This window comes from Sinohyriopsis cumingii, chromosome 13, assembly GCF_028554795.1.
Source record: "Sinohyriopsis cumingii isolate HCF-2022 chromosome 13, ASM2855479v2, whole genome shotgun sequence".
NCBI classification, from domain to species: domain Eukaryota; kingdom Metazoa; phylum Mollusca; class Bivalvia; order Unionida; family Unionidae; genus Sinohyriopsis; species Sinohyriopsis cumingii.
In genome coordinates, this window is record NC_142973.1 from 11,029,411 (window position 1) to 11,053,092 (window position 23,682).

Below are 23,682 nucleotides of genomic sequence, written 5' to 3' on the forward strand. Positions count from 1 at the left end.
TTCCATCCATCCATGTCTACCTTCAAACTATCCACCCCTCTGTTTTCTTATCTAAGTCTCCACCAACTAATCTCTCTCTCTCTCTGTCTCTCACCAACTAATCTCTCTCTCTCTCTGTCTCTCACCAACTAATCTCTCTCCTTCTCTCTCTCTGTCTCTCACCAACTAATCTCTCTCCTTCTCTCTCTCTCTGTCTCTCACCAACTAATCTCTCTCTCCCTCTCTCTCTCTGTCTCTCACCAACTAATCTCTCTCCCTCTCTCTCTGTCTCTCACCAACTAATCTCTCTCTCTACAAAGAACAAAAATTCTTTGAACATCAGTGTCAGCTCTCATTATCATTCATGTAGTACAGCTGTCATCAGGCACACAGACACAAAAATGCACATATATACTAACCAATGGATCTACAAATTCGGGTTGTATTGTTGAGGAATGTATGCCTTCATTATGGAAGAGAGCCTTAATATTTGATGCCATGCTCATATAGTCCGTTATATTGTGACATTGGACATGTGCCGAGGCAATAATTCTATTCCCTGCCAGTTGCCACACATGGAGTTCATGCACTGCCAAAACTCCCTTTACCTGGAAAAGAAAAATTAAAAACAGCTGTATTCAAAAGAAATTTATTATTAAGTAAATTACTGTGATGAGTTGGGACTGTTTTTAATTTTAGAAGTAGGATGGAATTTTGTGAAAGAAGGGGTTTTAGGGGGTAAAAACATTACTGGAATCGAGAACTCCAATAAAAGCAGCCAGAGTTAGAAGCAAAGCAAGCCTGAGAAAAATTCCTGGCTGCCAGCTCTAACAACCTGACGATTTAAAGAAAATTCATAAACTATTATTTACAGCAAACAAAGTTTTGTCCCAAGGCCACTCCTAGCTGACATCTAATGGTCACATGCAGTTGGTCAAGAAATCTTGGTCAGTAGACAACTTTCTCGAGAATGTCTTCTACACCTGATGGCAGATTGACACCATTGTATAAATCTAATGTTCTTCTCACCCGAGTGCTCTCTGCCAAGTTTGGCTGACAATGGTCAAGCATTTATTTTTATATGGAAGAACCTATATTTCGATTCATAACAAGAAGGATGTCTCACAGTTTGCCAAAAAGAAAAAGCCAAAAATCTAAAATTGTTACAAATATTGATAAATCACTGTAACAGCCTGAAAATCTTAAGTCCTCCATATGCAAATACAAAATGTCAACCAAATTTCATATGGCTTCTTCGTGAACTTTTTGCTTAATCATGCTAACTGCCTGAAAATCTAATCAGGTCACCTACAAATGGATACAAATATCTTGCAAACCTGATATGTCGACAGTAAGTGGTTATGCACAAAATTGCTATCAAATTTACCGTATATACTCGTATAAGCCCATTCGTGTATAAGCCGACCCCAAAACTGACCAGGTATAAACACTAAAAAGTGCATGACCTGTGTATAAGCCAACTTGCAACTCCAAGGCATCTCAAGATGCATGAGGTAAGTTCTAAATACATTTATTTAGGCAAACCTGTATTTAAAAATATTACATGTATACTTATCTCGAGATTGGCGTGCAGGATTATTAAAAATAAATGGCATAAACTTGTTTGAAAAATAATTTAATTTTCTGTTTTATTGTTTCTGCCTAATTTAGATTTGTGTATAATTTGATCAAATGATGACAAGAATTTAGCGATCGTGAGTTCCTGTAACACTACCTTTCCCTTCTGACTCGATTATTGTTTGTGTAAGTATTATTGCATTTGACATTTTATATCAGTGCACTGGTAATTAAGTTTTTACTTTGCTTTCAAATTGTAAATACCTAAACTAATTAAAATGTAATCCCAGTATGACACACAATGAACAAACAATATGGTTCAATTCAATGCTCGCAATTAGGCTACTGAACATATTTATATAATGGCGCCACATGTACATTGTAGATTTGATTATGCACTGAATTAAATACATACCTTGGAATCAAATCATGGGCACCATTGTGCTCAATTTTTATGATATCTCCCAAATACAATAATAAAGTTTCGGAAATAATGCTTCGAAAATTATGCTAATATCGTAAAAGCTGAGTTGTAGTTTGCCTTTTGATGTAAGTGACCTTACACCATACCTGTCAACCTTCATCTCGGGAGGAGAAAAAAAACTCGTTTTTTGGGATCACTCCACGCCTACCTCCCGATTTCATAATATCTTCAGATTTTTGCAGAGAACTCCTGATTATTACATTACATTTTCGATTTTCATTTCTTTTAAACAAGAAAAGCCCTACATGTTCTGTTGTATCACCTGTGAATTATTGTTGTGACTTATTATTTTAATATAAAGAATTCGCTTCTTCACTAAATGGAATGTTAAGTTTAAACATTATTCACCTAAAAAAATTTTTTTACCTCTACAATAATACAAAAATAAAAAATAAACCAGAACAAAAAAATAAACTACAACAATAAAATCGTCCACAATTAATTGCAATCCCAAGAATGATCACTACGAATGCTGTAACTCCATATGCTATAACTCCATTCCCATGAAAGAAACTTACATGAGTGAATACCTGGCATTTTTATACCATATACCAATGTTAAACTGGTATAGTTACCAGTCAAAAGTTCCTCTTATCACAAGCCAGTTTCAGGGTTTTAATGACTAACCCTTTACCTCATGCAAGCGCCTCTTAACACCTCTACTCCATTTGAAAAGAAGCGCCTTCTGATGCCTCTACTCCATTCACATGGAAGTGCCTTTTGACGCCTGCTGTAAACATCAGCCATTTTAATTGGGGTTTTTGTAGCGCCACCTTTGGCGAAAACCCCTTATTTGATATGACATTCATTTCTGCGAATGACGATTACGTCAGATGACGTAATCACTGTTTATGCTCTGGTCGAAATCTGCTATTTAAAGTAACTGGGTTGTATTCTCCACTCTCCAAAATGGAGGTTGCGGATTTCATTCAGTACTTACAAAGTTATCACGATTAGAATCATAACTATGAAAGCTTCAATAAATTAGGTAAAGGCTCTGATATTGATGTAGGCAGCAATTAGTTTTTATAAATTATCAAATTCAAATGACTTAGTGATGTATACACGGATAAAAAACTTGTAAATTTCGAGTAAGATAAATGGCTGCTACGGTTGGTCATGCCGCTTCACCGACTTGACAGTGAATGAGTTCTCTCAAGATTTTAAAGCACATAAAAAATTCTTATATGAAAAACAATTACACAGCTATAACGATCGGACTTTAATCTTAAATTTTTCCACACATAATAGATGTGTATCAAAAATGTAAAATGGTTAAAATTGCTGTTAAATGTTAACATACACTACACTGCTTAACAGTTAACAGGTAGGCCTATGTGTATGGAGTTGAATAGGTAACAGGCATTCTATTTATAGCCGACTATCAACATAGGAGACGTCGAAACATTAAGCTTTCCATTGTGTGGAAAGTTATGTTTGTTCAGCTAAAACACAAAACAAAAATTTATTGATGTTGATCTTAGTTGATCTCTATGAGAATTTTAGTCTTTATTATTACCAATTTTTGTGAACATGTAAATTATGATGGTTATGTGCCTTGTACAAATAAACATGCATACCTTTTTAAAAATATTACCTCAATTTGTAGGATCACTTATATCATTGAAAATGAGGAACTCGTGAGCACGTGATTCAACGAAAATGAAAGCTATCAAGGTCTAGCTGAAATTTTATCTGGAAGAATGCAATTTGGTTAAAACAATGAATAAAGCAAAATCTGCATCTATGTTTGGAAATAAGTGACGGACGCTATGCATTCTTTGCACTAAGTACTGTACAATATAGTTCAACATGGTACCCCTGGTAAACTCAACCGGCCCGCGAATTATGAAGTCTTTATTTACCTTTATTTAACTTTGTGTTATAAAAATCAGAAAATATGCACATGCAAAATAATAACAAAATCAACCATAGTACTTTATAATAATAATTTAATAATTGTCGGGTCACCGAAAGTTACTTTTTTTTACATGCCTATCTCTTAGAACATGGAAAAAAGTACTGTTTTGTGTCCGCAAGATTTACAGCCATTTCAGTAGTCAACAAAAAGACCTAAAAGCAGTCAAGTTTACACACTGGCCAGCAGATAAGCCGAGCCCCCCTTCTTCCAGGCCTTTATTTTTTCCTAAATTATTTGGCTTATACACGAGTATATACGGTACTACAACAAACAGAAGAACAGATCCATCAAGATGTCCCTCCAGCAAGCAGATGGGAGTATAACTAGCAAGGAAGGATGATGGAAAATATATGATGGACATAGGGCTATAGCATAAACTCACTTGATCTTTTGGCTCTGCAAGTTAAAAATCTCCTTTTAGAGAAGAATCACAAATTAGAGTTATGTGGAGATATAATATTTTGCTTATAGTTCAGAAGGAAAAAGATGACAGAAACCATAACAAAACTGTAGTGGCTGCCTGTTTTTGAGAATTTTAGTACAGTTCTCTCAAACATACGATTCAACTGAATGAAATTAAAGTTGTAAATATCCAACTGTACATATAATAATAAACTGTGATCTCTTACCTGTTGCACTTTAGTTTTTAGATCTTCTACCTTTATATGAGTGGGTACAGTCTGTAGGAGAATCAATCCCGATTCTTTAACTGTGAAATCCATCAGAGCATAACAAAATGAGCAAATAGAAATTAAGTGCATTTGTAAACAAATACATGAAAATAAAGCAAACAGATGTTTGATAATTTTTAATATAATTATAGATGGTGACAGGTGCATCAAACATATAATCTATGAGTTGTGGGTTTGAAACCTACCCAGGCCTTCCCAGGTTGGCTGTCTCATTGTGTCTTTACCTCTCATTATCCATGGCATGATCAGTCAATGCATTAGCACTGCCATTAAATCCAACAAAACAATCTCATCTTCATTTCATAACTGATTAAAAAATCTCGTACAATATTAAAGCAATTACGTCTATTAAGCATTTTCTATTTAAATGATACTGTATTGTCTGCAGAGTCAAGAAAAGCTGTCACATATATCATGAGAGGTAACAATTCTGACTAATCCTTTCTTCTCTGGATTAGAATTAGAGTTATGTCCCATAACATATATTTACTGTCCTTTCAAGGTCAAAAGCCACAGAGAAAATTAAATATAGAATGTGCCTTATTTTTAGAAACACAAAATATTAAAAGTAACAGAGAGTAGACATCATCCCATTATCTTTGGATAGATGAAATAGATCTAGCATTTTTAAGCTATAATACAATATTGTCTCGTTATCAAATATTCTGAAGTTTTGGAACCTTGAATTTTTGGCTACCAACAGTTAATAGCTTGAGTATCTGTGAACTTTTTTGTTTTTTAGGGGATCATTTTTCATGGTTTTGAGGAAAACTTAAAACTTTCGACTGGGGAAGGGAATTTTTTTCAACCACAAAATCCATGAAAATGTTGGTACCATGAAAAACAATTCACAGCACTTGAACTTTTTTTATATTTATCTAGGTTTTGCTTTTTACAAATACAAATTACACTGATCCTCATTCTATAACTATGCAAGCAAATGGCATATCTCTTAAGCCAAGATATTTCCAAGCAATTTACCTTGAGAAGGTACTGGAAAAATGAATGTAAATATAAAATATACCATTTCTAAATTATATAATCAGTTGTTCGTTCTATTTAAAACAATGACATTTTTAGGATTACTTACATAACGGAATTGTGGTAGACAAAATAATTATCACCAACAGTATACTGCAAAATAAAAAATGTGAATAAATAAAAAGAACAGTTATTTGTATATTATATTTTGAACAATTACAAGACAGCCAATATAAGTTTTCATGATGAATAAATAATAGATGTTTAGCTTTCCCTGAAAGAAAATTAATAATTTCCTTCAAATTTTGACTTCTCTCTAGTTGTGTTAAGATTATTTGATGTCATCAGAACTGTAAAAATATTACTTGAACAACTGCACTGGCTCACCCTTATAAACCCCTACCCCCCACTTTTTTACGGCAGATTCCAATGTTCCCAAATTATTTCACCTCCCCAAGCCTTTTCACATATGAGCTCTAACCCATGATTTCCCTAACTCTGGACAGGTGCAGCCACCACTTGTTTCTGTTAAATTTTCTGACTGCTTTGTGAAGACGCACTTTCATGTCTCCTTTATTAACAATCATGTCACTCTACCTATTATGGATATTACTCAACTCTGATGAGGGATATGTCAAGTTTATACTGAATATCCCATTGCAGTCACCAATGTTACAAAGGACATATTCATGGCTGGACAGGGGTTTGAACCCAGGACCTCCCTAACATTACATGGGCAATACCACTTGAACTATCTGAGCCAAATGCAACCAATCCATTCCATTTAGGAGGAAAAGTCATGACAATATTTTCAAGATGTTAGATATCAGATCAATAACATTTTCAATTCTTAATGACTGGACATCACAAGAAGATTTTAAGTGAAAACTTTGTGTCAATACATCTGTACATGAGAAGTAGAAATATGTTGAGTTTTAAGAGGGTTATCTTGGAAGCCATACTGAATGTTGGATCAGCACCATTTTTATTTAGAACCAACAAGACGCCTTAAGAAGTCTTTTAGGAAAACCCCCACATTGATGTGAGCATACATCCAGGAAGTATAGCAACAATCAAGTTTTCAGTATGGCTGTGACGGTGACTGTACTGGATGACAAGATTTTGCGTTCAAGACCAATAACATATTTTATTTTATGTGACACGGAGAGATGTTACAAATTAAACTTTTAATCAGTAACACTTTGAGATGATCCTCTTAATCCCATTACACAACAAACTACTTGCTTTATCCACTGCTCTCAAACTGCATATTAAGACTGCTATACTTAAATTACTATGTATTCAAACTGTTTCATCCCATTGGCAACACTAGTACATAGTCTTTTATTATCACATCAATTAATGTAAAAACATCAGCTCCTGTTCTTTTTACGCCACTGATTACTATTTTGGTTTGTCACATGATCATTTTTTCATAGTGAAACTCTATTTTTAGAAGAGGAAACCCCTACATATATTGAAGTTTGCATGTCTTTAGATTTGATTTTCAGCCCTATTAGATTGAACATGAGCTTAATTTCAAAATGTTTAGACATTTCGACTCGAACAGAAAATTAAAGCAAAATTAATTTTTGGAAAATTTATGCAGAAGAGCCCTTTTAAGTAAATTTATTATGTTTAAAAATTATTAGTCAAGAGCATGAGTTAGTTGTTTGTGTGCAAACAGTTTTGTAAATACAAGACCTGATCTTGAAATTATCCTCTAAACCATTCCATCACATAGTGAATACTACAAATTTGTATGGATTAAGTTCAATCTTCATATTATTTTTTTCCATTACAATGTGAGAGTCATGGTCCTCAGTCTGACTTCACAGTTTACTTTTGCATCTTGAACCAAACTTTCATACCCACTTATTTATTGGTGGGTATCTACCATGTGGACATAATATTTTTGGGATCAGAATTGAGGCAGACTATTCCATATTTGGGCATACCATATGTACTTGCTTATAAGTTAAGCCTGACTGCAAACTGCACAGACCCAGATCTGTGTGTCTTTGCAGCTTGTTAGGAATAGTTAGTAAAACAAACAACACAGGCCCTGATCTGTGGGCACATTATCCTAAGACAGATCAGGATCTTCCCTGTTTGCAGTTTGACTCTATTTAAAGGTAAATATATAGAGTACATTTCATCTCGATACATTTCTAACTTAATTTTTTAATCTGAGGTGTGGTTTTGCATTTAGACAGGTTAACAAAGGATATAGTTAGCTTACCTCATTGAAGGATCTACATAAAAGGCCCACTTTTCTTTAACAAACCAGATGATGAGGGCACTCACTATTACAATAACAGAGCCAAGAGCATCTCCAAGCACGTGTAAAAACACCCCTCTCATGTTCAACTGAGCACTTGAGGCTGAAAATGGAGGAAAAATGTTTACACAACAATACTACTGAGAGATAGGCCATGAACTATAAGAGGAATATGCAACTTCCTGTGTGTGGGCTGGATAGTGAGTTTTAAATCCTGTATGATGTAGATGTAACTAGGTTGCAGGCTGTAGGTTGCACATGTCCGAACTACAACTTTGTACCAAAAACCCCCCACTCACTTTGTCAAATTCTCCCAAGACTTGTGTAACCACAGAGATTTAAATAACAAAATGGAACAAGTTACCAGAATGTCCATACTAAGCCACTTTCCTAATATTTTAATGATGAGAATTTTGCCTAAAATGTTTTAACAAGTTACATTAACAATTATGGAATTACCAACGAGGCAGCTTATCAATTCAGATAGTTGCTATACACAGAATTTGATGTCATTTACCAACAAGACCTGTCATGCTCGACAATGCTGCTTTTGCACAAGTGGAACCAAATTTGATTGTAAATGTGATACTTATCCTGAACTATGTGATACTTACCCTGAACTATGTTGCTCTGCTCACAAAAATGTGTACAAAATAACACAGATAAAATATTAACCAGATTTAGCATATACAAAAATAAAGACTTGTTTTATAGGATTTAAATCCAATTATTTGAAAAGATCAGTAATTTATCAGCTCAGAAGACACTCATTTCATTGTTCAGTCTTATAAAAACAGTAAATAAAAAATTCAATAGTAAGCTCCGTTCATTATCATAATTTGCATCTTTATGTTTGCGTTCCTGGTTGAAGTCATATTTCTATTTGCCTATCTTTTCTTACATTGATTTATTTTCGTTTGTTCATTTGTTCATTCTCTCATTCATTTTATTCTTATGGCTACTCTTTACTTATAAACTTATATGCATCTACCTGTCTGTTTGTCCACTTCATTGTACATTTCTTTTAATTATAAGACTGACTGGTAAAATCAAAAACTAAATGAATTAGATTATTAATGGCAATCTAAAACTTAACTGCATGTATTAGAACAAAAAAATCAAGAAAAAATCTCAAGGTACATGGTTATAATCAAATTAATACAACCATAGTGGTGGAATTTCTGAAGATTATTTGAATTTTTATCCCCCTAAAAATATGCTCAATTAAAAATGTTTCCTGCACTAATTTTCTCTAACATTAAAAAGATTGCATGATTCAAAACTGGCATGAAAAGGTACATCAGTCAACAGAATCTATGTATTATAAAAAATACATGTCACAGAATGCTGAGAAATACCTAAGCAGGAGATTACCTCCCCAAATTCCTCTGGACTTTTTCTATATTTCTAGCCATAAGCTTAACAATGAGGCAGAAGGTGACGTTGCTTCAAAGAGTATCCTAGAAATATTTTCCCTTTGCTTATGACAAATGATAAGCATTATATTTTAAAATGATTTACAAAGATATACGAGTAAAAAGTATGATTGATGCTGCCATGCCCATCCATCGTAATACAAATTCTACAACTTGATTCCTAGTTTGTATGCCATTTAGCTTCCAGACAGGTATACTATGAGAAGTGCATGGCACTCCAATATTGTTACCTTTTTGTATTTATTAGAAGACAGTAGTCTAAATTACCGAAATAGAGAATATAAATACTCTTTTTTGATTTCCACTTTTGTAGGGAGATGACACTGTAACCACCCTTTCAGTTGTGTAACAGAGTGACTTTCTGTTAGGCTTCAAGGTGATTTCACCAGTCTTGATATTGAAACTTGGATGATTTCACCAGTCAACACTACATATTGAAACTTATGCACCATGTTACTAAGTTTGTCTGGCTCTTTAGGTATGGGATCATTATGCATAGTGTCACATCTACCTAATTTGCAACCTGCCCTATAAAGCAAAATGAGGCAGTCAATAAAATACCTTTTCATAAAATTCTGTGCTCTACATACATGTATGTAGCAAACTCATCAACTGGGGAAATGTTACTAACTTTATGTTAACTACTGGTAATAACAAATTTCCTGCATGAGTGTCACAATGAGTCTATGAATATTAACAATGGAAGACACTGTTATGGTTTGAAAATCAAATGAAGTACATCTATTGGATGCTGAGATCCTGAAATGCATATAAGCTACAGGAAATCACTGTTTTAGCAAAGTTTCTAAACAAAGAGAACAATTAAAGATACATAAATAGCAAAGCAGTTTAATTTTGGACACAGCATGTACATCCTGCTCCTATTTTTTTTACCATGGTAGATATCTTGTTCAAGAAATATTATTCACAGTTATCGTACATCCACTAGTATCAGGCATTATTCACAGTACATACTTGCTTATAAGTTGAGTCAAACTGAAAACAACAGTGATCCAGTTGCAACTGCAGATTAGGGTCTATGTTGTCTGTTTTAATAATTACTCCAAACAAAAAGCAGAGACTCAGATCTGCTGGTGCATTATGTAATGGCAGATCTGGGCCTCTGCAGTTTGCAATTGGACTCATTTTATAAGCAAGTATGTATGGTACATCTATACACCAGGGTCATAGATTTAATGTAATTGAGTTATTAATGGGGATCAACATTCATGACTTGCCAAAATTGCATTTTTGTTGATACCTAAAAAATTTAATATATCTCTGTCAGAATTAGCAATTATCACTTTAAAAAAAAACTTTACTGGATACTTCAATCTGTACAAGAACCAAATCCCAAGAAAACTGGTACACCATAAATGAAAGTACATTTACAGTTATCAGATGCTACTTTTGCATTTGGAAATAAATCTCTGCTTCTAGAATGAAGATAAAATTTGTATCTGACATAACTGAAAAATAAACTTGCTGTTGGTGAGTGGACTATGTATTTGTAAAAAAGCATACAGGAAGAAATTGGGTGGGTGAGATGGGGTAGGGTGGGTAAACAGTACCAAAAATCACTATCAGAACAATTTAAATTTTTTACAAAAGTCTCTAATAAGGAATTCGTGCTCACCTATGATTTTTATTAAAGACATTTTCCTTTATTAAGATAATGATTGTAAAAATGTACCAAGTTTAACACCTGTACAAATATATTCATGTAGATTTTTCTGCAATCACTCTTTTATTTGTAATCTAATTTAAAGTCCCAGTGACAAAATTTGTTCAAGATGACTATACCAGTAAACAGCTTCAACAAAATATCACTGTATTAAATCTGACTTGAACATAAACCTATGATAATCAGATAATCGGATCTGTAAAAACAACAAGGTCTGTACAACATCAATACCTCCATAGTTTTCAATACATTATCTGATACCGGTATTACTCATAAGTCACTTTCACATCAGTCCATATGACTATCTTGTTATTATTTCTCTACTGGGACTGAGCCATGGTGACTCAGGGTTAGCATGCCAGATTAACGACTATAAGGGGGTGTGTTCAAATCCTACCACTGGACCAAGTTGGTTCAGCAAATGAGGTGTTCATGGTTAAGGCACTTTACTCCAATTACTTTGGTACTAAATAGCCTACTTGTGTTGCTGTGCCATAAAGCACCTTACCAAACCAAACCAAACAATTGGGGCTATGTAATCATTCCATTTATTTTCAACCAAGTTTGCTTTTGGTATGGCAATTTTCATTTGTGACAATAGACTGGTTTATTCAAAAGTATTTACACAATTCAAAATTGGCACACACTACTTTGTGAGCAAAACACCTTTACTGAATTCTCCATTACAAATTATTAGTGTTCCAGAATATTCTCCTGCATCGTAGGTCGGGTGACAGTTTGTATATAAACAGACCAGTCTGTGGAATTATTTCTAGCTGTGTTCAGATATAATCAGAGAGTAATTATTTCTTAAAATTATTCATTGGAATTACAAAGTGCTCATTGACCTTTTGGACTCAAACACTACTTTGGGATTATAAAGGACTTGTTCAAAAACATTCTGGAAATATTATGATACATCAAAACATTCAAGACTGTTGGAGTTTATCCAGAACATTCTATACTTCTGGATTTGTGATAGGGCTTTCAGAATTATCTGGAATTTAATTCATAATAATGTGTCTTTTGAAATTCACTTTGTATTATAGGGAAATAAATTATTTGCTGAATTTTACTTAAATTGTAAGTTTCACTTCTTTTCTGATACAAAGTTTAAGACCAGAGAGTCCTAACACTACTTTCAGCTATAAGTTTCAAATGGGCAACAACTCATAAAAGAAATCATTGGGGGGGGGGGGGGCGGCCAAGATTCATAAATATGTCCATCTTTCAATAATGATCCAAAGATAAAACTGCAAGATAAGGTGTGGGACTCATTTAGTAATTGAAGTTGTCATAAAGAGCATTAAGCTACAAGACAAAAATGGCAATAACTGCAACAAAAATTGAAGGAGCAAAGTGAGATGTCAATATGTGCATCCTTAGATTAGTTTCATGGCAATCCATCAAGAAGAATGGCACATTATACATCTTCCAAGTGTTTAAATGTTCTCACAACCTGGCATATTAGCATGACTTCATGGTGGAAAAATTATGCCTCAAACCTGAATTTCGTGTGCATGCATGAATCAAGCTCCTGCATTACTGAGTGCTACTGTTGATTAAGAATACATATAATTCATATACAATTTGCATAAATTTTATTGTGCATCATAATCTCCCATTTCAGTGAGAGAAATCATGCCATTTCAAACACAACTGTGACTGAGGCATGATCAGATCTGTCCTGAATATTAAAACCACCTTTGTGTGTGTGCCTTATGATACATTGTGTTTGTCTATATTCAGGGGTTGAAAAATCCATTGCCCTGCAGTCGGGGACAACCAAAAATTAATTCTGATCAACCATTTCCCCAAATACCAAAGCTAAGTCTGGCAAAAGAAAAATATTTTACTATAAAAAGACCAAGTAAGAAAAATGTAATGGAATTTTATATTTTTTCCAGCAACAATCTGATTATTGAATTGTCACTCTGATTGGTAAATTGTCACTCTGAATAACTATAACTGGGTAAACATTCTGGAAATATTATGATACATCAAAAGATTCAAGACTGCTGGAGTTTATTCTTACTGGTTAAAGTAATTCATAATCCACCAAATTTTAGCAACATATCAGGTAAAGCATTTCACAATCCACCAAATTTGAGCAACACATCGGGTAAAGCATTTCACAATCCACCAAATTTGAGCAATGCATCGGGTAAAGCATTTCACAATCCACCAAATTTGAGCAACACAATGGGTAAAGCATTTCACAATCCACCAAATTTGAGCAACACAATGGGTAAAGCATTTCACAATCCCCCAAATTTGAGTAACACATTGGGTAAAGCATTTCACCATCCACCAAATTTGAGTAATATATCGGGTAAAGCAATTCACAATCCACCAAATTTGAGCAACGCATCGGGTAAAGCATTTCACAATCCACCAAATTTGAGCAAAACAACGGGTAAAGCATTTCACAATCCACCAAATTTGAGTAACATATTGGGTAAAGTATTTCACAATCCACCAAATCTGAGTAACACATTGGGTAAAGCATTTCACAATCCACCAAATTTGAGTAATAAATCGGGTATATCATAGTAGCCAGATCTTATGATGTTATGCCAAAGATCTTTATTTTAATCAGACTGGGCATCCATCCCCTCCCTTTTAAGCCAACTCTATCTTTCTACAGATCACAAAAACATCATTACAGCTTTGCTAGTTCTTAATTAATTCCTTTATATTTACCCTGTTTATCAAAGAATACACATGGGAATTCTGCAAGAAATTTTAACAAGAAAAGAACCTCTTTTAATTGCAAAAAATTGTTTACTTTGTACAAAAAACTTTTGAAAAAGGTGCCTTCCATGGTATCATGTTAGATCAGAATTTTGAGATGTCACTTTCCTCTCCAAAGGCCTAATAATTTTCTATATGTACTTAGATTTCAACCCCAACAGCCCGTATCCAACTACATGGCATCCCTCTGTCTTCTTGAACACTATGTCACTTTTCATAAGCCTCTCCTGATAAATATTCTTCTTATCAGTATCAGGCCGTTAGGGCACAATACAATGCCACTTAATCAGGCAGGTAGGGTATATTACAATGCATGCCATTCAATCAGGCAGGCAGGGCACAATACAATGCCACTTAATCAGGCAGGTAGGGCATAATACAATGCCATTTAATCAGGCAGGCAGGGCACAATACAAAGCCACTTAATCAGGCAGGTTGGGCAATACAATGCATCTTAATCAGGCAGGCAGGGCACAACACAATGATACTTAGGCAGGAAGTGCAAAATACAATGCCACTTAATTTTCTAGGTCATGTTTAAAGCAACTGCTCCTTGCTGCTGCTACAAAGATTTGGCACTTTGGATACGGAATATGTATTTCACCTCCCACTCCAACATAGCTGTCCAAATATATACAAAAGTGGGAAAGGTGAAAGGTAACTCAGACTACTATGCATGTCTTTGCAATCAGTAGAATTAGTTATGCATCATCAAATAGTAAGTACATGCAAAATGTATTCCCTTAATTGGCTGAGAAGAGAGAGACTTTATATTCACCAAAGGTAATGAAATATGGTGTAGTCAGACAGTTCCAAGATATGTCCACGTTGAAAGTGTGTGTGAGCCATACTCATACTTTTATAAAGAGATTATATTTAGAAGACTGTCATCCATCAATGAAAATACAGTTAATATAGTTTTCACTGTTTTTTGGGGGGAGGGGGAATTGCCACACACCAAGATAATCAGCATGCTTAAAATGTATTATCTTTAAAAAAAAAATGTAATTAAAAGTATTCATACCAGCTCGTTTTGCATCAAACTCAATTGAAACAATATTATCATCTGTTTCAGTCTCTGACACACTGTCATGTTGTTCTTTCTCAGTCATTTCACCAGTATGGTTAACTGCGGATGAACCTTTCACAAGGGAAACATTTTCTGCCTTTTTGTCACCTTCCTTGCCACTTCCATCTCCATGGCTGTGACCATGACCATGACCATGATCTAGATTAAAATGGAAATACACCTTGATGTCTTAATTCATGACCATCAGAATGTTCTAGATTAAAATATAAATACATCTTCATGTCTTAATCCATGACCATGGGAATATTCTAGATTAAAATGGAAATACATCTTGATGTCATAATTCATGACCATGGGAATGTTCTAGATTAAAATGGAAATACATCTTCATGTCTTAATCCAAGACCATCAGAATGTTCTAGATTAAAATATAAATACATCTTCATGTCTTAATCCATGACCATGGGAATATTCTAGATTAAAATGGAAATACATCTTCATGTCTTAATCCATGACCATCGGAATGTTCTAGATTAAAATATAAATACATCTTGATGTCTTAATTCATGACCTTGGGAATGATCTAGATTAAAATGGAAATACATCTTCATGTCTTAATCCAAGACCATCAGAATGTTCTAGATTAATATATAAATACATCTTGATGTCTTAATTCATGACCATGGGAATGATGTAGATTAAAATATAAATACATCTTCATATCTTAATCCATGACTATCGGAATATTCTAGATCAAAATGGAAATACATCTTCATGTCTTAATCCATGACCATCAGAATGTTCTAGATTAAAATAGAAATACATCTTCATGTCTTAATCCATGACCATCAGAATGTTCTAGATTAAAATAGAAATACATCTTCATGTCTTAATCGATGACCATCAGAATGTTCTAGATTAAAATATAAATACACCTTGATGTCTTAATCCATGACCATCAGAATGTTCTAGATTAAAATAGAAATACATCTTCACGTCTTAATCCATGACCATCAGAATGTTCTAGATTAAAATATAAATACATCTTGATGTCTTAATCCATGACCATGGGAATATTCTAGATTAAAATGTAAATACATCTTCATGTCTTAATCTATGACCATCAGAATGTTCTAGATTAAAATATAAATACATCTTGATGTCTTAATTCATGACCATCGGAATGTTCTAGATTAAAATATAAATATATCTTCATGTCTTAATCCATGGCCATGGGAATGTTTTAGATTAAAATATCTTCATGTCTTAATCCATGACCATGGTAATGATCTAGATTAAAATGGAAATACATCCTCATGTCTTAATCCATTTTCAAGTGCACTGGTAACTTTTATTTCAGTGCCCAAGATAATTAATACCATATGTACTCGTTTACAAGATGAGTCCATCTGCAAACTGTACAGACCCAGACCTGCCATCACATAATGTACCAGCAGATCAAGGTCTTTTCAGTTTGTAAGTAGCAATCAGTGGAACAAACAACACAGACCCTGATCTGCAGGCACATTACGCTATGGCAAATCAAGATCACTGTTGTTTGCATTTGGATTCAAAATCTAAGCAAGTATATACAATATGTCAACACATATACGTATGATAATAAGGATATGAATACTCACTCTGGCTGATGTACACATGTCCACATTCAACATTAACAGAAAAAAACAACGCCTTTCATATAAATGACTAAAATTTAAACACAGTGCTCCCCCACCATAAACCCCTTCAATATAACACTGGCCCTCTTATAATGTTATGGTCTTGCATCCAATTAAACTGATCAATTTTTATTTAAAATTGATGATTAATTTATTTCACTTTCTTTAGTTCCTGGAAAATAAGAACCCATTAGAATGTTTTTTAAAATCATTAAATACCCCATTTTTGTGTTATTAAAATGCAACAATACAACAAAGTCAGATTGTCCTGTAATGCAGGTCACTTTTATGGCTCATGTACAGCATCATAAAAAAAGGGTACTGTACATGTATATCCCCCATCCCTTCTTCCTTCAGTTCATGTATGATTCTCACCCTTTACAAAACAATGATTTTTCTCATATTCCTGTCTCATCAAGAAAGAAAAAAAACATATCCCCCAATTTTAAATTAGACCTTCCTCAGAAGTAAGCCAAATTTCATGTCAAGCTGCTAAAATTGCACAAAAGTTGGTCTAATAATAACAAATAAACCAACCCCAAAAATAAATATCTTCTATTTAGATACACAGTGCAGTAGACACAAAAAGGATGGCACTAATAGAAAGGAAGACTAATAATTAACATCTTCTATTTAGATACACAGTGCAACAGACAAAATGGATGGCACTAACAGAAAGGAAGACTAATAATTAACATCTTCTATTTAGATACACAGTGCAACAGACAAAATGGATGGCACTAACAGAAAGGAAGACTAATAATTAACATCTTCTATTTAGATACACAGTGCAACAGACAAAATGGATGGCACTAACAGAAAGGAAGACTAATAATTAACATCTTCTATTTAGATACACAGTGCAACAGACATAAAAAGGATGGCACTAACAGAAAGGAAGACTAATAATTAACATCTTCTATTTAGATACACAGTGCAACAGACATAAAAAGGATGGCACTAACAGAAAGGAAGACTAATAATTAACATCTTCTATTTAGATACACAGTGCAACAGACATAAAAAGGATGGCACTAACAGAAAGGAAGACTAATAATTAACATCTTCTATTTAGATACACAGTGCAACAGACATAAAAAGGATGGCACTAATAGAAAGGAAGACTAATAATTAACATCTTCTATTTAGATACACAGTGCAACAGACATAAAAAGGATGGCACTAATAGAAAGGAAGACTAATAATTAACATCTTCTATTTAGATACACAGTGCAACAGACATAAAAAGGATGGCACTAATAGAAAGGAAGACTAATAATTAACATCTTCTATTTAGATACACAGTGCAACAGACATAAAAAGGATGGCACTAACAGAAAGGAAGACTAATAATTAACATCTTCTATTTAGATACACAGTGCAATAGACACAAAAAGGATGGCACTAATAGAAAGGAAGACTAATAATTAACATCTTTATGATATGACATCTTAAATATCAGGTCATGAAAATGTATATTCTTATATTACATGTACACATGCATACAAATTAAGTTCCTCAGTATTTATAAATAAAGAATCTTTCATTTCAAATGAAATTTAATAAGTTGACTCACTTCTATCATTTGTAGGCAAAAATTCAGATTCTATGGATCATATGATGATGAAATTCAATTTTAAAGAATAGTTTAATGGTCTGATACCAAACCACAAAACAGTAAGTGAAATGACTCTGGAACTCATTCTGATGCATGTCATTATAATTTCCCATGCATGTCATTATAATTTCCCATACATTTCCATGCATGTCATTATAATTTCCCATGCATGAAATTATAATTTCCCATGCATGTCATTATTATTTCCCATGCATGTCATTATAATTTCCCATGCACATCATTATAATTTCCCATGCATGTCATTATAATTTCCCATGCATGTCATTATAATTTCCCATGCAAGTCATTATAATTTCCCCTGCATGAAATTATAGTTTCCCATGCATGTCATTATAATTTCCCATGCATGAAATTGTAATTTTCCATGCATGTCATTATTATTTCTGGGGCCCTAAGTGGCCAAGTGGTGTAAAGCGCTCTCCGTTACGGATCACTGCCATCTCACCTCTGTCTGCGTAGGTTCGAGTCTCGGATTCGGACAATGTGGGTATGTGAGAAAGCTTGCCAGTAGCTTCTCGAGGGTCGGTGGTTCTTTCCAGGGATTTCCTGGGTTCTTCCTCCACCATTAATACTGGCCACCATGTATAGCCTATCGTGTGCTGAAAAATGGCGTTAATTTCCCATGCAAGTCATTATAATTTCCCATGCATGACATTATAATTTCCCATGCATGTCTTTATAATTTCCCATGCATGACATTATAATTTCCCATGCATGACAATTTTGTGATAGTCATGAGGGCTTTTATTACAATTATACATACATAAAAAGTATGATATGGTATATTAACATTAATAAAATAGTAGTCATGCAATAAAACATAATTTGTTTTCTCAGCTCTTTTACTCATTTTATCATCACAATACTGATTTCTTGCCTTAGCATATAAACTCATCATACTATAAAATAAGCTATTTTACTCTAAAATGCTCAGTCACATACACAACAGTTCATACTATCTTTAACTCCAAAATTCCCAGTCATACACACATACAAGAATGCACACTAACTGTAATTCTAAAATATGGTCACACACACACACACACACACACACACAGAGTCCATACTAACTGTAGCACCAACACTCATCCACTTATGAAACTGCTTTTAATGGTTGACACCCCTTATAACTTCTCAGATGAACAATTTATGGAAAGACAGGTAGATAGGTAAAGAATAAAATAAGTAAATAATAAGAAACAAGATGACCAAAGCATAAAGGTTGTAAGGTGTGATTATACAACACAATAATTGTCATCAAGAAACACGGACATCAAAATCATATATCCATATTTGTTAATATGACTTACAAAGTATTGAAAATAAAAAGTGAAATATACAAAACAAAATTATAAACTATAAAGAGTGACATAATCAACCAAATTATGTGCCCACCCTGTGCTTAACAGACCAGACAATAGGGCATGATTGACTCAGGTCAGTCTTGGCCAACGCACCTCAATGACCTCAACCTATAATAAAGATGTGCAGTCTTACACTAAACTTTATGCACTCAAACAATAATTTTCTTACTGCACTTATCATATCTGTCAATTTCAATGATATGTAGTTTGGTGGTGGTGGTGGTGGGTAAAACAAACTTAATTATGCAATACTTACCTGCTGCTATTGCGTAGGTAATCTGTTTTATGCCGAAAACTCACTGTCCATTTGATATGAATACATCCTCCCATGCAATGGAGGGAAGTTATTATGAACCTCTGCACACCACTATGTTGTATGGTCAGGAACAGAAGGTAGACATTACCTGACATCTTTATTTTTGATGATGATAATGCAAGACATGAGTGTGGGGTGGGAGGAGGGCACTCAGCAATATTGGCCGGTAAATATTGCATAATTAAAATTAGTTTATGCCCACACAATAAACCTACACTTTAATAGCAACAGGTACTTATCCTGCCACGACTGCATAGCTAAATTTGTCAGTTAGGTGGGTAGGCTAATGCTCTCATGAAACTAATCAAAAACAAAGAAACTGAGTTATACCCATCCTAGAGGGAAAGGTTCATCTACAGAAGGTTGACGTCTCTTGGAGCCACATGTTCTGCCATAATAATGAGGAGAGAAAAAACCACGAGATGTATTACAGTGATCTACCTCCCTAATTGAAGGGAGCAAACTATTGTTGTAGTGATGAACCTCCATAATGGAAGAATGCAACCCGCTGTTCAGTGCTCTACCTCCCTAATGGGAAAGTGCAACCTAATGTAAACCAGAGAAAAACAGTGTCAACAGACAAGGCATGAATCTCACTTCTTCATCTTGCATAAGCTAGAGAGAGTAGGAACACAGTGTGAGTAAGAGGTTTTAAAAGGAAGCTTCACTCTGTGGTTCATACGGGGATTGATTAATGACCATAAAACACAAGATTCCATCTGGGCATAAGAGAGTGGGAAAAAGGTCTCAAGAGCTCTAAATACTTAATAAGATCAGCAAGGTGCAAATCTGAACTGATTCCATGCTCTGTGAGAATTTGGTGGGATGGTAGAGGGGGAAAAGGAAGAAGCTCTGTCTTTGCCCTGTCCTCATATAGTGAGGCTGATGAGTAACTGATGGAGAAGACCTTGTCTTCAACTGATTTATCACTGTTTGCATCAGGGGTGAGGTGTTTTGCCTCCCTTGCAGAAGGTGGCGACACGTTGCCAGAAGCACAATATGCATTGTGGTTCTCTACCTCCCTGATGGGAGAGAGCAATCCACTAATGTGGTGCTCAACCTCCCTAAAGGGAAGGTACAACCCATGGTTGTGGTGCTCCACCTCCTTTAACTCATTCAGCCCCAGACCCGTTATCAGTATCACTGCTGCTATGCCCCAGCAGCGCTAAGCTGTGTCTAGCTGCATGTGCCCCAGAGATTTTACCTGTTTGAAAATTTTTGTAAACATCGTGCACATGCATTCACTCTTACCTTAATTTCTCTGCTTATATCCAATTAAAATCCAAGAAAGTTTCACCATTTATTGCAAATGAATTTGTCTACACAGTGATGTATTTTTTTCCCCTATTTGTCCAAGTCTTTCACGACTTATTTATACAGAATTTACAAAATTATGTGCAACGTTTATCCGCAAGAACTCGATCATCATCGCTGTCAGCATCCTCATCTTCGGACGATTCAATCTCAGAAACTTCTATGTCCGAATCGAAATCTCACAAAATATCCAACTGCCGAACATATCTTTCCTCAGCTTGCTCAGTATTTTCAAGATCAAACCCGAGAAACTCCTCATTTTTGCTCTCATCAAAAATCACTCTTACGTCCGCCATCATTGATTTTTCATGACCAGAACATGTGTAGTTAAACCGCTTTCAAAACAGGAGCCCTTAGCTTCTGAACAATTCAAATTTCCGCAAATGAATGTAAAATCATTTCTGATTGGTTTAATAGTTGTTAGTTCTTGGAATAAACCCATTTCTAACCAATCAGAGACGCTGAATCTAACACACATTCATCACGCTTGGAGACGGGATCAGCCATTGAATGCAGTAAAAAAATCACGCCTACAGGCGGGATCGGCCATTGAATGCAGAAACCGGATCACGCCTACAGACGGGATCGGGGCTTAAAGGGTTAAGGGGGGTACAACCCACCAATGTGGTGTTCTGTGTGCACTTCAAGCACTTATGCAGTCAGTGTGAGTATACGAAGGGCCCTTTTGTGGCCACACTGCTCCACAAACTGTTCTAACATTAATCTGTAAAAAAAATAAAATAATGAATGTCATGTGAAATCACTTGTCATTGCCTTGAAACTCACCTGGTTGTATGCAGTGTTCTACTGTGATCACCCCTGTGTATGCACTAAGAACAAAGTATGACGTTGCCACAAAACTCACCTGGTTGTATGCAGTTTTGTACTGCATACACAATAGTGTATGCAGTAAGGACAGTTTATGCATTAAGTAAAGTAAACAAGAGTTGACCTCGTTGAAATTACCTGTAGTTCTTCCTACTGAAAAATAAGATAATTTACCTGTGAACTTTGTTTACTAAAGCAACATGCAAATACATATGCAATGTCAATGCGTAACATGGGCAAACATAACAAGTATACAATATGAAACTGAAGATGGAGGAAACAATATCCTTAACATTAGGCAGGGACTATTGTTATTTTCCTTAGAGTACAAGGACTTACCCATACAAGTGTTTTTATATATGTAAGGAACATGTGTCCACCTAAAAGATGGAACACAAGGTAACCTCTGAGGCCCTTTAATAGGCTATGATATGGTTTCTTATAAAATGGAACACACAACTGTAGCACTGACTCTAATTAAAAACTGTGGAAGAAGACAGTTGTTTGTGATAAGTTGTGTACACAGTATGGCGTCCTTGAAAAAGAATGACAGGTAACATCTACCTTCTGAACATGACCATACAAGATACAAAGTGGTGTGCAAAACTGACTTTTCTCCAGTCTGAGAGAGGATATTTTCACATCAAACAGATGGTGAGTTTTCGGCATGAAAACAGACTAATTACACAACAGTGGCAGGATATGCAATTGTTGCTATTTTAAACCACTCTACCAAAAGGAATGAGTATAAAAAGTAATATGTCTCACAACCACTCTCATTCGTATGCCTTACAGACATGAAAATGAGACTTAGATTCATTCATCCATATGAAGGTATATCAACCAATTGGTATCAATACAATTTGTAGACAGTCGGACAAGTCCATCTCATAAGCCTCTGTTTTACCATAACATGAACATGTGCTCATTTATCTTAATTCTATATTTAGTCATAACCATAACAAACTTTTGGTTTCAAATGATTGGAAAGTGAATTATTTTTATATGGAAATAAAATATGCAAAAACTGTCATATGTGAGACCTTCTAACACAAACTTTCAAATATTGCGGGAGATTTGCTGTAATTGTACGATTTCCATGGGCTCAGTATCTCTTAGCATTCTTATGGTAAATGGAATGCAATGAAGACACCAAATACAACAGGCCTGTTTCACAATACTAAAAAATAATGATTTCATGTTTTCTTATAAAATCTCAAAATTCCAAAACTAGGCACTCACAACAGGGGGATTAATATTATATTTTCTGGCCTTACTGGTACATGTAAAAAAAAAACATACTGCATGTATGCATAAAATATATTGCTGTTTATCTCAAATATCAAGTCAAATCACACAAAGCTTCAAATTTTGGGAAGGCAATAAAGTCCACAAATCTTGAGAGTGTTGTTAAAGGCATTTTATATTCAACCTTTAATTGTAAAACGTTTAAATATGACCATGACACTGAAGTAAATGTAGCAAGAGCATATACACAGATGGGTCTTAAACGTGTAATAGTTATTTTACCTAATGGAGCAAAATGTAAGTTTTATTTGAAATGGAATTAGCAATATTTCCCTTTTAAACGTAAGTTTTATATAAAATGGAATTACAATATTTCCCTTTTAAATGGAAGTAGCATGTGAAACGGGATTACGATAATTCCCTTTTTATTGTGATCTTTTATCACATTATATGCAGATTATAAAGACCTCATGT

General features: G+C 34.5%; 1 protein-coding gene across 1 annotated transcript in view; it reads right to left on the minus strand.

The window, feature by feature from the left end:
• The window catches only part of LOC149784940 (uncharacterized), a 40,894-nt gene that overhangs the window by 7,718 nt on the left and 9,494 nt on the right, over window positions 1-23,682 (minus strand). Inside the window, exons 4-8 of the mRNA XM_089978576.1 lie at window positions 14,815-15,018; window positions 7,878-8,019; window positions 5,745-5,788; window positions 4,592-4,671; window positions 399-587 (exon numbers count right to left, since the gene is read on the minus strand). Coding sequence (XP_089834702.1) covers window positions 399-587; window positions 4,592-4,671; window positions 5,745-5,788; window positions 7,878-8,019; window positions 14,815-15,018 — 659 coding nt within the window. The remainder of the gene's footprint in view (window positions 1-398; window positions 588-4,591; window positions 4,672-5,744; window positions 5,789-7,877; window positions 8,020-14,814; window positions 15,019-23,682) is intronic.